Source organism: Caretta caretta, chromosome 7, assembly GCF_965140235.1.
Source record: "Caretta caretta isolate rCarCar2 chromosome 7, rCarCar1.hap1, whole genome shotgun sequence".
Classification (NCBI taxonomy): Eukaryota; Metazoa; Chordata; order Testudines; family Cheloniidae; genus Caretta; species Caretta caretta.
This window is the reverse complement of record NC_134212.1, coordinates 98,877,400-98,892,379: the sequence shown is the minus strand read 5'-3', so window position 1 is coordinate 98,892,379 and position 14,980 is coordinate 98,877,400. Positions and strand designations below refer to the sequence as shown.

General features: G+C 39.3%; 1 protein-coding gene across 21 annotated transcripts in view; it reads left to right on the top strand.

The window, feature by feature from the left end:
- The window catches only part of JAKMIP3 (Janus kinase and microtubule interacting protein 3), a 178,615-nt gene that overhangs the window by 110,443 nt on the left and 53,192 nt on the right, over nucleotides 1–14,980 (top strand). For 15 of the 21 annotated variants that reach the window (XM_048857711.2, XM_048857693.2, XM_048857691.2 and 12 more), the window contains 5 exons: nucleotides 1,681–1,716; nucleotides 3,246–3,305; nucleotides 4,816–4,944; nucleotides 7,322–7,450; nucleotides 12,582–12,665. In XM_048857711.2, coding sequence (XP_048713668.1) covers nucleotides 1,681–1,716; nucleotides 3,246–3,305; nucleotides 4,816–4,944; nucleotides 7,322–7,450; nucleotides 12,582–12,665 — 438 coding nt within the window. The remainder of the gene's footprint in view (nucleotides 1–1,680; nucleotides 1,717–3,245; nucleotides 3,306–4,815; nucleotides 4,945–7,321; nucleotides 7,451–12,581; nucleotides 12,666–14,980) is intronic. The other 6 variants (XM_048857708.2, XM_048857705.2, XM_048857701.2 and 3 more) reach the window with 2 other exon arrangements.

The following is a 14,980-nucleotide window of genomic DNA, read 5'->3' as shown; positions in this document are numbered from 1 at the left end:
TGAGGCTCCAGCCCACAGGTGTGTGGGGGGAGAAAATAAAATCTTGAATGGATCCTTAAGCACGCTTCATAGTAAATTTTTTTTAAATGCTATACAGATTTTTCTTAAACATCCCAAAGCCAGTTCTATAACAACTGTGGACCATAGGTCATCTACATGAGCTAATGCTGCTTTGGGAATTGTAAATTCCGCGAGTTTTTACTCAGAGTTTTTCACTTTGGGCAGGGACATTAGGGAATTTCAAGTCAGCATAAATTTCGGGTGAGGAATCCCTCTGGGTTGAGGAGTGTTTATTCCATAGACAGCGAGTGTCTTCCTGGCTCACCCCCTCCTCCTCAGGGAAAGAGCAGTATGATCATAGAATCATAGAATATCAGGATTGGAAGGGACCTCAGGAGGTCATCTAGTCCAGCCCCCTGCTCAAAGCAGGACCAATCCCCAACTAAATGATGTTGTAAAGGTAGTACTCCTCCAAACTTCCACATCCCTCCTCCTGGATCCACCAGGTTTTATCCCCTCTACAGGCAGTGTTGGAGGGGATAATTTAGCTTTAAAAGGACCCAGTCTTTAGTCCTTACTCAGGTAAAATTCCAGTTACAGCAAATGAGAGTTAAACCTAGGTATGGCCTGCAGAATCCAGTTAAATAATATTCTACTGCAATACCGATTACAGCTTTAAAGTAGCACCATGACAGGATGTTAGCCACACAGAATGGAATGCTCTCACTTGCCAGCCTTGTCACATCCATTGTGGGGGTTTTTCCTGAATAAATGAAAGATTTCTTGTGTCTTGTATTACAACTAAAATAATTCATACTTTTTTTTTAAAAGTGTGGAAACAGGCTGTGCAATTAAGTAGAAAGCCAATAAAATGTATATACCCTTGCACTTAATAAGAAAAGGAGGACTTGTGGCACCTTAGAGACTAACAAATTTATCAGAGCATAAGATTTTGTGAGCTACAGCTCACTTCATCGGATGCATTCAGTGGAAAATATAGTGGGGAGATTTTATATAACAGAGAACACGAAACAATGGACGTTACCATACAGACTGTAACAAGAGTGATCAGGTCACAAATCAGACGTCAAGAATTATAACATTCAAAAACCAGTCGGAGAACACTTCAATCTCTTTGGTCACTCGATTACAGACCTAAAAGTGGCAATTCTTCAACAAAAAAACTTCAAAAACAGACTCCAACGAGAGACTGCTGAATTGGAATTAATTTGCAAACTGGATACAATTAATTTAGGCTTGAATAAAGACTGGGAGTGGATGTGTCATTACACAAAGTAAAACTATTTCCCTTTGTTTATTTCCCCTCCTACTGTTCTTGTCAAATGCTGGAAATAGCCCACCTTGATTATCACTACAAAAGGTTTCCCTCCACCCCACTCTCCTGCTGGTAATAGCTCACCTTTCCTGATCATTCTTGTGACAGTCTGTATGGTAACATCCATTGTTTCGTGTTCTCTGTGTATATAAAATCTCCCCACTATATTTTCCACTGAATGCATCCGATGAAGTGAGCTGTAGCTCACGAAAGCTTATGCTCTGATAAATTTGTTAGTCTCTAAGGTGCCACAAGTACTCCTTTTCTTTTTACAGATACAGACTAACACAGCTGCTACTCTGAAACCTTGCACTTAATGACATTCTCTAATTATTTTTTATTAGACCCTTGAAACTGCTGGCTATGTGAAGAGCGTAATAGTAAGTAAGGCATATATTTAATTTCACTCTGTTCCTCTTTGTATATTTTAGACAGTGGTTCTTTGAGATCATGCAGACCAGCTGCAACATCTCATGTTCTCTGGTATTAATGAAGTGTTTCAAAGTAATATTTGTTATGAATTTACTTTATATTCAGAGGCTAGATTTAACCCAGGGATTCTATCAATGAAGACCCTAGCAGCAGAAATTCATTGAGGTGGGAGTAAGATTGTGATACTGGAAAACAGTTTCAACTTCCCTTTCACCTGTGGGTTTTATGAAAAGAAAGTACAGCCTAAAAAGTCAGCACGGGCAGTTGCTCAGACAATGCACCAATTAGTGCATCCACTTGGCAGCCTCAACAGTGGGGTCCTGTAGCCCCCTAAAATACAGAGGTGCTTCCTGAGCTGAAAACCCAGAGGGACAGTTTCCACCAAGCAGCAGTCATGCTTTCTACAATTGGCCTGAAAATAGTCTTGTCCTAGCCACACTGGCGTATTGAGAACCTGTGCAATGGGACCCACTGCTATCAGCTAAGGATCCCTTTTGCTATTGTAGATGGGCATTTACTGAGTGCAAGTCACACCTGCTAAGTTTTACTGACGAAAGTCTGTTTTCACTGCTGTCAGCACAACAAAGCCAATGAAGCTAAGGAAAAGTGATTTCTGTTCTAGTCTGCCATTCACAAAACTATTGGCACTATTTTTCTGTTTGTACAATCTTCATTAATGGTGATGATGTCAGCAGCAATAAGAATATGTGATCAATCTGTCCCATAATATGTTTTGAATCCTGTTAGGAAATGAATGAGCTGGAGGATAATAGGGATTGGTCTTTTCTTTTAACCTGTATTGTTTTATCAATATTGGGGCTTTTCTTTGTTAATCCCCCAGAACAAAACATTTTTTATAATGTGTTAAAATTCATTACCACTAGTATTAGATCTTTCATAATAGCCACTGAATAAAAATACTTCCTGATAACAGAAAAAGCTGAAGCCTGATCTTCAGAGATGCTGAGCCCCCACAGTTCCTGTTAAGGTCAACTGAAGTTATGTGAACTCAGCACTTTTGAAAATCAGGCCCTGAATTTTCTGCAGTTGGGTCAGATGACAAGTGCCCATGGTTTCATTTGAAAATAATAGAAGCCATGCACACATCCACAAACAGTATTCACCCCTGCATCTCAATACTGCCAGGATATTCTATAACACAGAATTCAATGAGTGTTCTGCCCATGGAGCCTCTGTAAAATCAGGCCTAGGATGTCATGTATGGTATGGAGCAGTCAGGATTTTCATCTATAGACTCAAACAACTGATATGTTCTGACTACAAACTTGCAGTATTTTGGAGAGCAGTTAGTATTTGATTGATGAAAAATTGTCTATTTCTCATTGCATTATAATGCAATGGCTGGTACTGAAACTACTTTTGGCCAATTTGAAGGATAATGCAAACATTTACACAGAGCAATTAAAAGATAAAACACTGACATTAGCTAACAAATGTATCGAATTCATTTTTCCAGGAACGTGATAAGCTTTTAAGGTATAGGAAACAAAGGAAGAAAATGACAAAACTCCCTAAGGTAAAAAATAAAGTTTAAATCTATATTTATTTGTATAGAGCTGATGAGCACAATATCTTGCTTAGTGACATCAATGGTCGATACAAGTGCTCAGCAACTCTCAAAATCTGGCAGCAAGGGTGCATGCTGGCTCTACTGAGGTCAATGGGGACAGGATTGCACCTTAAGGATCCAGCGTTCAGCAAGCAAAAACTGACTCAAACTTAGAAGTGACTTTTGAGTCTTTGGTGTAGGTCAAGCAGTTTAAGAACAATCCTAAATAGATTTTTATGGTCATCTAAAACAAGAATGTGTGGATTGATTTTGTGGGTGGAGGATGGAAGAACATTGTCATCTTTCTCACCCCCAATTTCACCCTTGGTGTTGGTAATATTCATCCGTGATATATAATACATGTGCTATAGGAAGTCAACTGTTTAAACTGCACATTGCTTGCTTTTTAATATGTGCGCTTTAACACACAAACTGTACTGTGCATAGTTTGAGCATCCCTCAGGAACTCAATAACAAGTGACAATTTGTGTATAGAGTAGACAGCTTCTGTGAATTAGAAAATCATAAAGTTAACTCATTTTTTACAACAGTGCCTAAAAATGTATGTCAGATGTAAATAATTCATTATAAAATTGAGCGACATGCACAAAAATGATTGGTCATAAGCAGCAGCAGCAGCATTACAATTAGTGCTCAGTGGGATGGAAGAAGGCAATATTAATGACAGAGTCTGTCTGATGGATAATTAATGTACTTGTGCAGTGGTTGGAGAAGGTGAAAAGTCAAGGAGCGGAATTAGTAGTAAACTATACGCTAGGTGAAGGGTCAAAGCCTCAGTGGGGTTGCAGAAGGTGTAAATCAGAGCAGTGGCCCTTGTGTTTTATGTGAAATTCAATCCCTAACTACTGTGGGCCAAACAAATCCCAGACTAATTGTACAAGGCTAGGCATGTGCTGGTATGTATGTACACAAACACATACAGCTGGATGGGGGAATGGATGATGTGGCTAAAGAACTACATACTGCCTAAAATTTGAAGCAAACTAAATAAAATAAATATGGCAAAGCACTTCTAAGAGAGGACTCCATGCTTCCAAATAACATATAAAATAACCCACTCAGCAAATTAAAGCAACATACAGTTTTACTAGAACATTATGGATGGTCTAAAAAAAGTTTACCACCAATTTATGAAGAAGCAACTTCTGTATTTAGAAATAAGTAACAGATTGGAAACTCTCCTGATACTTTAGTATGAGAACAATTCATTTTCCCCTGAGAGAGTTCATTAAAACAAATAGAGGGAAACCACACTTTGAAAAGCATATCGCTGTATGCTGAAGCAGAGTACAAAGTCTAGAATACAAATTTTCTGTTTAAGCCACACTCTGCTTCAGAATTACTGGAGATGCTCATCAGAGGGTTTTTCAGACATTTAAGGGGCTCAGCTGGCTATGCCATATTGTAAGGTTTATTTGCATTGTTCAGCTGCACTTACACATTTTCATTTGGTCAGAAGCCGGTTGTGGAGACATTTTTTGGCTATGATGAAGAAGCTTCTCTGGAGTCTGATGGTTCTTCTATCTCGTATCAAACTGACAGAACAGATCAAACGCCTTGCACTCCTGATGATGACTTGGAAGAGGTATTTTTTCATTAATCTAGAATATGTGATGACACTTAAATTTATCCTGTGTATTCTTATATCTAACTCAGAATTGTTGATCATATTATTAAGACAATTATCCTGCCCTTGTTTATGGAGAACTCCACATTGATGTACCCTTTAACTAGAAAACTAAAATCTGGTGTAGTCAAATGATCATGAGCTTAATCCTATGCATGGAGGCTGATCTTTTGGGGGCAAGTCCTTAGACACCCACTATTGTTGGCAAAACCCTGAAACCTTATGTAATTTCTATCCCTAGAAGTGTGGGGCTTAGCAGATTTTTAGGGGTGGGAATACTGAAAAGGCTGTGCGGACCTTATGAAGCGTTTTGGCTGGGAAGATTCATATTGGGATTGAATGCATATTTAGCTTCACGTATAAACTGAGCTCAACATTCATCTTATCCAGTGACTTCACATTTTGACATAAGGGTTTGTCTGCACTACAAGCATAACAGAGCCACAGCTGCAGCTTTGAGGCTACACCGCTATAGCATTGCAACGTTCACGTGTCAGTGACAGAGCGGGTTTTTCTGTCATTGTAGTAAATTCACCCCCTCGAGAGGCAGTAGCTAGGCTTTGATTAAAGAATTTTTCCATCCACTCAGCTGCGACTACCATGCAGGTTAGGTCAACCTAATTGTGTTGCAGAGGGCGTGAAATTTTTCACAGCCTTGAGCAATATAACTAGGTCAACCTAAGTTTTAGGTGTATTTTCAGAGCACAGCCCGAATCCATATTGAATGGAATTGTCCAAATCCATGGTGTGAGCCAAGGCAGCAGAAAGACTCTATAAGTACTTCTGTCTTTTCACCAGCCCCTCAACAGAGGTCGCCATTCTGCAGCTTCTGATGTCAGAATAAGAAGAGGCAGCTGTTAAGAAATACTGCAGGCAGGCACCAGTGGCCAAATACCACCTGTATTTTGAAGACTATTCCCAAAAGTACATTCCAGATAAAGTCAGTGCGCGTTTTCAGAATCTCATGTCAGATCTATGGACCATTACCTGTCTCTAGGCTCCAGCAAGAACATTGCTATAGAAAAAAATAAGCCCCATGATAGTGAAATATGTTTTTACAGCATCTGATTCTTTAATACCTGCATCATTTCAATCAGCCCTTCGCCATCTGTTTCACAGCTGAATTGCAGATTTCTAAAGAAGGGAATGTAATCATTCATATCCGTGTTATAGCTGGCTACACGATTTAAGTGTGTGTGTGAGAGAGAGAAACATGAATCTGTTGATTCATTTTTAATACACACATTGAGCAAATACTTCTCCTTATTCCTATAGCATGAAATTCACTCATGCAGACAGTTGGCTCAAGTTCTGTGCACCACTGAAGTTGCATATAAGCCTTCAAAATAGTCCTGGCTATTGCATAAAGTGAATTTCACTTATATGGAATTCATCATATTAATGAACCATACTAATGTAGTTCAGCATTAAAGCAGGATATGTAAAGAAGATCAGTGAGAGGTGCTGAAGATCCACATATCTCATTTGGTACATCTACACTGAAATAAAAGACCAGCAGCAGCATAACCAAGGTTGCCCTTGATCAGCTGACTTGGTCTTGCAGGGTTCAGGCTGCGGGGCTAAAAAATTGCAGTGTAGGTGTTTGGACTCGGGCTGGAGCTTGGGCTCTGTAACTCCATGAGGGCGCTGGGTGTCAGAGCCTGGGCGCCAGCCCAACTCCAAACACCTGCGCTGCATTTTTTAGCCACACAGCCTGAGCCCCATGGGCATAAGTCAGTTGACCCCGGCTCTGAGACTCTGTGCCATGGTGTTTTTTTATTGACTGTATCCATTGACTTCAGTGGTAGCTGTGGATGCTCAGTGTCTCTGAAAATCAGGTCATCCATTCACTATTCATTCCTTGTCTTTGTCTCATTTGAAGAACGTAGTACCAACGCAAATGTCATATGTTACTTCAGAAATGCCATTGGCACATCACCAGTGGTGACTGTGTGTGGTGCAGTGATTGAGAGTCGGTTCAACAGTTACAGTGCTTCATGGATGACATACTCTGCATCTTTCTGCAAAAAGGAGGAACTTTTCTTCATAATGGTTGTGATCAGCAGTGCTGGCAAGTAGTGCTAACTCTGAAAGAAAGACACGTCTTGCATTTCAGTGAAGTGTGTCTACGTGATATTTTCCTGGCAAGATTGAAATATCTAGAGAGCACTTAAAGAACACCTATGGACAGCACTTGCTAACTCATATTTTAAAAGTACTATAAATTATTGGCTCTAATGCCACCAACTTCCTTCTTCATAGCAAATACGTATAGGTTTCTGTTAGGCTTTCTTTACTTTCAGTTTTGGAAGCATCAATTTTTTTTTCATTTCAGGGCATGGCCAAAGAAGAAACAGAATTGAGATTTCGGCAGTTGACAATGGAATATCAGGCTTTGCAACGAGCATATGCTCTGTTGCAAGAACAGGTTGGAGGAACATTGGATGCAGAACGAGAAGTTAAGGTCTAAATGGCTTATATTACGTGAAAATAAAGGATTGCAATTATGTATATTTTTCTAATTTTACTTGCTCAGGTTGTTGTGATAATGGGCCAGATCTTTGGCTGGTGTAAATTGGGGTCGTGCCATTGAAGATCAAGAAGCTATGTCAATTTACACCAGCTGAGGATCTGGTCTACAGTAGTTTAATATGCATGTATATATGATATAATCATAAGTTTATAAAGTGCCTTTCACAATGATAGGTTCCAAAGTGATACACTGGGTAAACTCAGAGATTGTGCCACCAACCATTTCTGGGCCAAAACACAACAACAGTATATAGAAGTTTAGGAGAAGAAGGGAAGATTATCTTCCAAATAAAATTGCAGCTAGACTGTAGATTGAGTGAAAGTAATTACTCAGATTAGAATTTGACTAGGATATGAAGGGGTACTGCACAGGCAATTGTATGTTAGTAGTAGTTGAAAAAGAGTTAAATTGGGTTTCAACATTTTTCAGGAGGCTTCTCTTTTTCCCCCTCCTTTGTTTTCCTTTAATCATCCATGGCACTTGCTGATGTGGACAGAAAAAACACCTGTTTGATATTCCTCATGGTAGTGTCTCTCCATAATATTGTCTTCTGTGAATAACTAATGCATCTACACTGCTCTCTCAAATGCAGTGTTGTAATTTATGGTCTCTAAAAGCAGTCAGATTTCCACTCTCTTACACTGAAGTGCTGGTTGCTGAAGAAACCATGGCTAATGCATTTATATTTTTATACCACTGATCAGCTTACAAGAGTGTCAAGCAGAATATTTTATGGAAAATTAAGCTTCCCGTCGGTAAAAATCTATTACCAATATTCTTAAATAGTTAATGCTCAAAATTCAAACCTGGATTTACTGAGATTACATGATTCTGCATAACATTTTTAAAAGGCTTATAGTTCAAAACGAGATTCATTTTCTTAATTGAATTGCAAAATGTATTATTTCATTGTGCCTTCCTATCTTCCTCAGATGGCCCCTTAGAAAGGTAGTTGCAGCTAATTACCTCCTTTAATTTACATTATAAATACATATCTGTATTGTATTATGAATAAATTATTCATTATAAAGTGCTGGAAGGACAATTAATACAGTCACATTTAATTTTACTATTTGAAAATTGATTGAAAGGATTAGAATATATCTGGTTTGGACAAAGAACAAAATATGTACATGTTAATTCTGCCCTGACCTCCACTCTATGCAATCTCATTCATGGAGGTGCTCCTACAAGCTCTCAATTTGGCTCTAAATCTATTACGTAAGTGATGGAGCAGTCACTTTCACTTTTCATAAGCACATTGTTCCAGGAGAGTCCAACACAGTCTTAGGGCAAAATGGCCATATTAGCAATAACTTTATTAAAATTATAAAAGTGTCAAATATTAGTACAACCATGACTATTTCCTACAGCAGTGGGGTAGTCTGATTGCTTTCCCAACCCATAACCAAAGTAAACACAAAATGGATAACCCCACTTTCCCCTGCTTGAGTTCTAAGATTGAATCAATATTTTGGCTTTCCAGACCTGGCCATCTAGGTAATGCTTCATTTCCACTAAGTAACTTAAAGTAATGGGTAGGCAATTCCACAGCAGTCTATACTGCTGGGTTCTCTAATATTCTTGCAAGTAGACTAATCCCTTGTCTCTCAGATAGCCAGATTGAGAGATAAGTATTGTCTCACTCTATTTGATCTGTGAAACAGTTTTAGAAATTAATCTTCTTTAAGGCCTGCCTGCTATCTGCTCTGACATGGTAGAAGTTGCAAACATTAAGAAAGTGATGGTGAAACAAGAAGCAACTACAAATATGAAATAATTCAACTTTTCCCAATACAAAACAAACAAAACCCCACACACCAGAAGGAAAATTCACCCAGATAATAAAAACAATTAAATAAGGCAAAACAAAATATAATTACAAGGTTTTGGTGTTAACTGGCTAACTACCTGCCTCACTAACTACCTCAGTAGGTTTATAGGTGGGGAAAACTTCCTGGGATTGGGGTTGTCAGGTGCAAAAGGAGCAGAACTGGTCTTTTCCTCATGCTGCTACTGCTGTCTGCAACCTGCCCAACCACATTTATAGGCCACCAAGCTACCCTTGTTCTCAGCAGAGTAATCATGTGATCCAAAAGGTACCTTGCCTGAAGCAGAGGTTGAGGGTACAATGAGAACCCTCAATGGCTTTACAACTGAGTTCCTCTTAATGGTAAACTTGTTTAACACAGATTGTGTTATTTGCAAATTGCCAGTTCCAGTTAAACAATATATTCTCCATTTATACTTGGGTAATTTTGCTATTGCCTTGGGAAGAAGCAGTAAAGTATCCGTTGAGATTAGTTCTTTCCAGAGTTCTGTTCCAAGTAAAATGAGCAACTTTTCTTTAAAACATAAACTGAAAAACTTTTTACCTGCCAATACTTCAGCTCCGGGCTCTCTGTTGTGCCTGCAAGACCTGATGGCAATGCTAATATTTAGTGTAAGCATCAATACTCCTTGTTTTATTTTTTAACTGTTAGTGGGGACATCAGCTGAATAGGAAGAAGTGAACCCTGAACTCAGCTCTTGGCATGAAAGCAGAAGAGGAGTTGAATTTGGATCATTTTGTTTTCAGATGTGTTTGTTTATAGATTTTAAATCTACATATGCTCTAAAATTCACTTACTCTGAAAATATATATTCTCAACCAAACTGAGTGCAGGAATAAACAAAAGAGTTGCCTTCATGTATGTTGAGAAGCTAGCAAAAAGCCAACTACGAGGTCATTTAATTAAAACTAATGTTCTAGACTTGGCACAATCTAGATTCAGTCCAGGTCACAGAACTGAAACCGCTTTAGTGGCACTGATAGATGATTTCCTCTTGTAAAATTGGTTAAAGGACAGATATGGATTGTCATCCTACTGGACCTCTCTGCAGTATTCAACACTGTTGACCATGAGAGTCTGCTGTCTCACCTAAAAGAGGTGACAGGGATCCAAGGTAATGTACTAAATTGGGTTGTGTCCTTCCTGGAAGGATGGTGCTAACAAATAGTGATGGGAAACTGCAGCTCCACTGATAGATTCTGCACTTGTGGAGTTCCACAATGATCAATTCTCTCTCCAGTCTTTTTCAACATCTGCATGCAACCATTAGGTGAACTGGTCAGATGACACAAAGACTCAAGTGTTGGCAATATGCAGCTGATACACAGTTCTATCCATCCTTCACCACATATGACCACTACCACCAAGATGGCCCAGTGTTCAGTTGAGATCAGCACTTGTATAAAGAACAGCTGCTTGAAGCTGAACCCAAGCAAGACAGAGGTGATGCTGATGGGCAAAGTCAAGTATTTTGAAGAGCTTGCAACCACAGTGCAGTCTCCTTTGGTTGAAGATACACACTCACAATTGGTCAATTCAGTCCATAGTCTAGGAATATACTTGGATTCCTCACTGACACCAAGCTCTCACATATCAGCATTTGTGAGTAATGCTTTCTACCACCTCTGCTTGATTAGGAAACTCTGTCCCCTCCTGGTGGATGAAGACCTGGTCTCAGTTATACATGCATTTGTCACCTCTCAGATGGATTACAGCAATACAATACAAACTGGACATCAAGCCTTCAGAATTTAGAAAACTCCAGTTAGTTCAGAATGCTGTAGTGCATCTTTTGAGCAATACAGGCTACCAAGAACATATCAAATCTGTGTTCTGCTCCCTTCTTGGTTTCCCCTAGACTAGGGTTTCAGTCCTTATCTTCAAAGCACTCCATGGTATGGGCCCAGAGTATCTAAAGGATCATCCAAAGCTCCAGGACAAAGAGTGTGGTCAACAACTTCACTCCTCAGACACAATGGAACTCTCAATAATAAGAGTAAAGCTCACCCCAAGGAGACTGAACTTTTTCTGGGGGCAGTCCAAGACTCTGTAATGAACTCCCCTCAAAACTAAGGACCGTCACAAACCTCACCACTTTCCACTTCAAGTGCAAAAAGCATTTCTTTGGTCTTGCCTTCTCTAATATAAACACAGCAATGGCTCTATTAAAAAGACACACCTACCAAGAGAAGACACTCAGCTGTATATGCTTTTTCCCCTGGGAAGAGGATGAGAGAACAAATAACATGTGACAGATGTGTAGTCATGTTGCTTAAGGCACTACTGCAAGTGCTCAGATACTATGGTGATGAGCACAGTATATAGAGGAAATATGTTTCTGGGGCAAAATACAGGACTGGGGTGTGTGTTGGGGTCACCCTGTAGCATAACCAAGGCCGGTAAGAGCCCAGGTATGGCTGATTGGTTGCAGCACACACACAGACACAGCTGGGAGTGATTTACATTTTGAAAGGAATGACACAGCTACTCATTAGCCTGGATTGTACCCTGGTATGTCACACCCATACATCCATATTTTATGTATAAAAATAGTTAAGAATTAGAATTAGCTTTATTCTCCATAAAATATATACATCACATTTACAGAAAGGTGTTGGACTGTGAACTAGTTTCCATTGGCCTTTTTCCTTGAAATCTATGTATAGTACAGTTAGACATTTGTGTACTCAAAATTATGGTCATAAATGTAGAGGCTGTTTTTGACAATTTGTGCCATCGTATTTGTTGGTCTCTTTTAAATCAGTTTAAAACAACAAAAATACAGGTAGAAATCAAGCATGCCCCTCAGCCTATTAATGTATCTTTCCTCCCATTCTTATGGGAAAACAAATCTCGATGTTACTCCATTTGCTTTTTTAAACATCCTGTTTTGATAGAACTGGATAAGGGCAAAAACTCTTCTGATCTGTGAACAAAGAGTGTAACAAATATTCGAATGTAAGAAGCAATTCATCTTTTGCTGTTTAAGTGGCTAGTTAACTGGATGATGTTCATTTTAATCTTAAATTCTATCTTAAAATTATTATCCCATCATACAAGTTTTCCTTTTAAAATTTTTAATGATTGGCCCTGTTATAGGTACTTCACTGCAAATTACTTCCCCCAAAATTCTTTAATAAGTATTTGATATATTTTAAGTGTTTGATGTATCTACATTAGCATTTTGGCTTTTAGAGAAAGTTTGATGTATCTTTTCTCATATCCTACAGACGCGTGAGCAGCTCCAAGCAGAAATACACAGATCACAAGCTCAAATAGAGGACCTAGAAAAGGCACTTGCTGAGCAGGGACAGGTAATGTACTCTGAGAAAAATATTCATTACTGCAGTCTCTAAGGATAACTAGCTGTTCTGTACATTTTCAGCAAAAGAAACATATACTCACATTATACATATACTCACATTAAGTCTGTCATATATGATAAAAGACAGTCAAATATTTTAGGAAGTATCACTTTGATAATACTTCCTAAAATATTTGTCCCTCTTTTAATTATAAAATACATCTATCAAGCAGCAGTTATGTGTTGTTATTGACACTCTTAAATCGATTTAACTGCCCTTGCATAATTATGGGAATCCCCTTCAAACTCTGTACCATTGGATTAGGAGAGATTAATATCACATTATTCAACAAATGAGTTGAATAATTCATTAGAACTGAACATTAAATCCATTCTATCTAGGGTTGAGTGAATACTGAAAGAAAAACGTGTGAATATTCATTCATTTGCACAAAGAGAACTTTAAATATGTGAATGTGAAAATTATACACTAAAAACCTGAATCAAAGAGTTATGCTTATCCAGGCATGGAATACACTCTGTTACCTGGGGGCTAGACTCTCAGTTGATGTAAATCTGTATATCTCTATTGAAGTCAATGGAACTACACAGATTTACTTACCTATATGACAGGTTTCAGAGTAGCAGCCATGTTAGTCTGTATCCTCAAAAAGAAAAGGAGTACTTGTGGCACCTTAGAGACTAACAAATTTATTTGAGCATAAGCTTTCGTGAGCTATAGCTCACTTCATCGGATGCATACCATGGAAAATACAGTGGGGAGATTTATATACACAGAGAACATGAAACAATGGGTGTTACCATATACACTGTAAGGAGAGTGATCAGGTAAGGTGAGCTATTACCAGCAGAAGAGCGGGGCGGGGAAACCTTTTATAGTGATAATCAAGGTGGGCCATTTCCAGCAGTTGACAAGAATGTCTGAGGAACAGTGGACAGGGGGGAGGGGGAAATAAACATGGAGAAATAGTTTTACTTTGTGTAATGACCCATCCACTCCCAGTCTCTATTCAAGCCTAAGTTAATTGTATCCAGTTTGCAAATTAATTCCAATTCAGCAGTCTCTCATTGGAGTCTGTTTTTGAAGTTTTTTTGTTGAAGAATTGCCACTGTTAGGTCTGTAATCGAGTGACCAGAGAGATTGGAGTGTTCTCCGACTGGTTTTTGAATGTTATAATTCTTGACATCTGATTTGTGTCCATTTATTCTTTTACGTAGAGACTGTCCAGTTTGGCCAATGTACATGGCAGAGGGGCTTTGCTGGCACATGATGGCATATATCACATTGGCAGATGTGCAGGTGAACAAGCCTCTGATCGTGTGGCTGATGTGATTAGGCCCTATGATGGTGTCCCCTGAATAGATATGTGGACACGGTTGGCAACGGGCTTTGTTTCAAGGATAGGTTCCTGAGTTAGTGGTTCTGTTGTGTGGTGTGTGGTTGCTGGTGAGTATTTGCTTCAGGTTGCGGGGCTGTCTGTAAGCAAGGACTGGCCTGTCTCCCAAGATCTGTGAGAGTGATGGGTCATCTTTCAGGATAGGTTGTAGATCCTTGATGATGCGTTGGAGAGGTTTTAGTCGGGGGCTGAAGGTGATGGCAAGTGGCGTTCTGTTATTTTCTTTGTTGGGCCTGTCCTATAGTAGGTATCTTCTGGGTACTCTTCTGGCTCTGTCAATCTGTTTCTTCATTTCAGCAGGTGGGTCTTGTAGTTGTAAGAACACTTGATAGAGATCTTGTAGGTGTTTGTCGCTGTCTGGGGGTTGGAGCAAATGCGGTTGTATCGTCGAGCTTGGCTGTAGATAATGGATTGTGTGGTGCGGTCTGGATGAAAGCTGAAGGCATGTAGGTAGGCATAGTGGTAGGCATAGAGGTCAGCTGGTTTCCAGTATAGGGTGGTGTTTATGTGACCATCGCTTATTAGCACCGTAGTGTCCAGGAAGTGGATCTCTTGTGTGGACTGGTCCAGGCTAAGGTTGATGGTGGGATGGAAATTGTTGAAATCATGGTGGAATTGCTCAAGGGCTTCTTTTCCATGGGTCCAGATGATGAAGATGTCTTCAATGTAGCGCAAGTAGAGTAGGGGCATTAGGGGACGAGAGCTGAGAAAGCATTGTTCTAAGTAAGCCATAAAAATGTTGGCATACTGTGAGGCCATGCGGGTACCCATAGCAGTGCCGCTGATTTGAAGGTATACATTGTCCCCAAATGTGAAATAGTGTTTTAGAAAACACTGGATGTTTTTCTAAAAGCTATGCTCTAGGAATTATTCTGAGAAAGTTCTATGGCCTGTGTTATACAGGAGG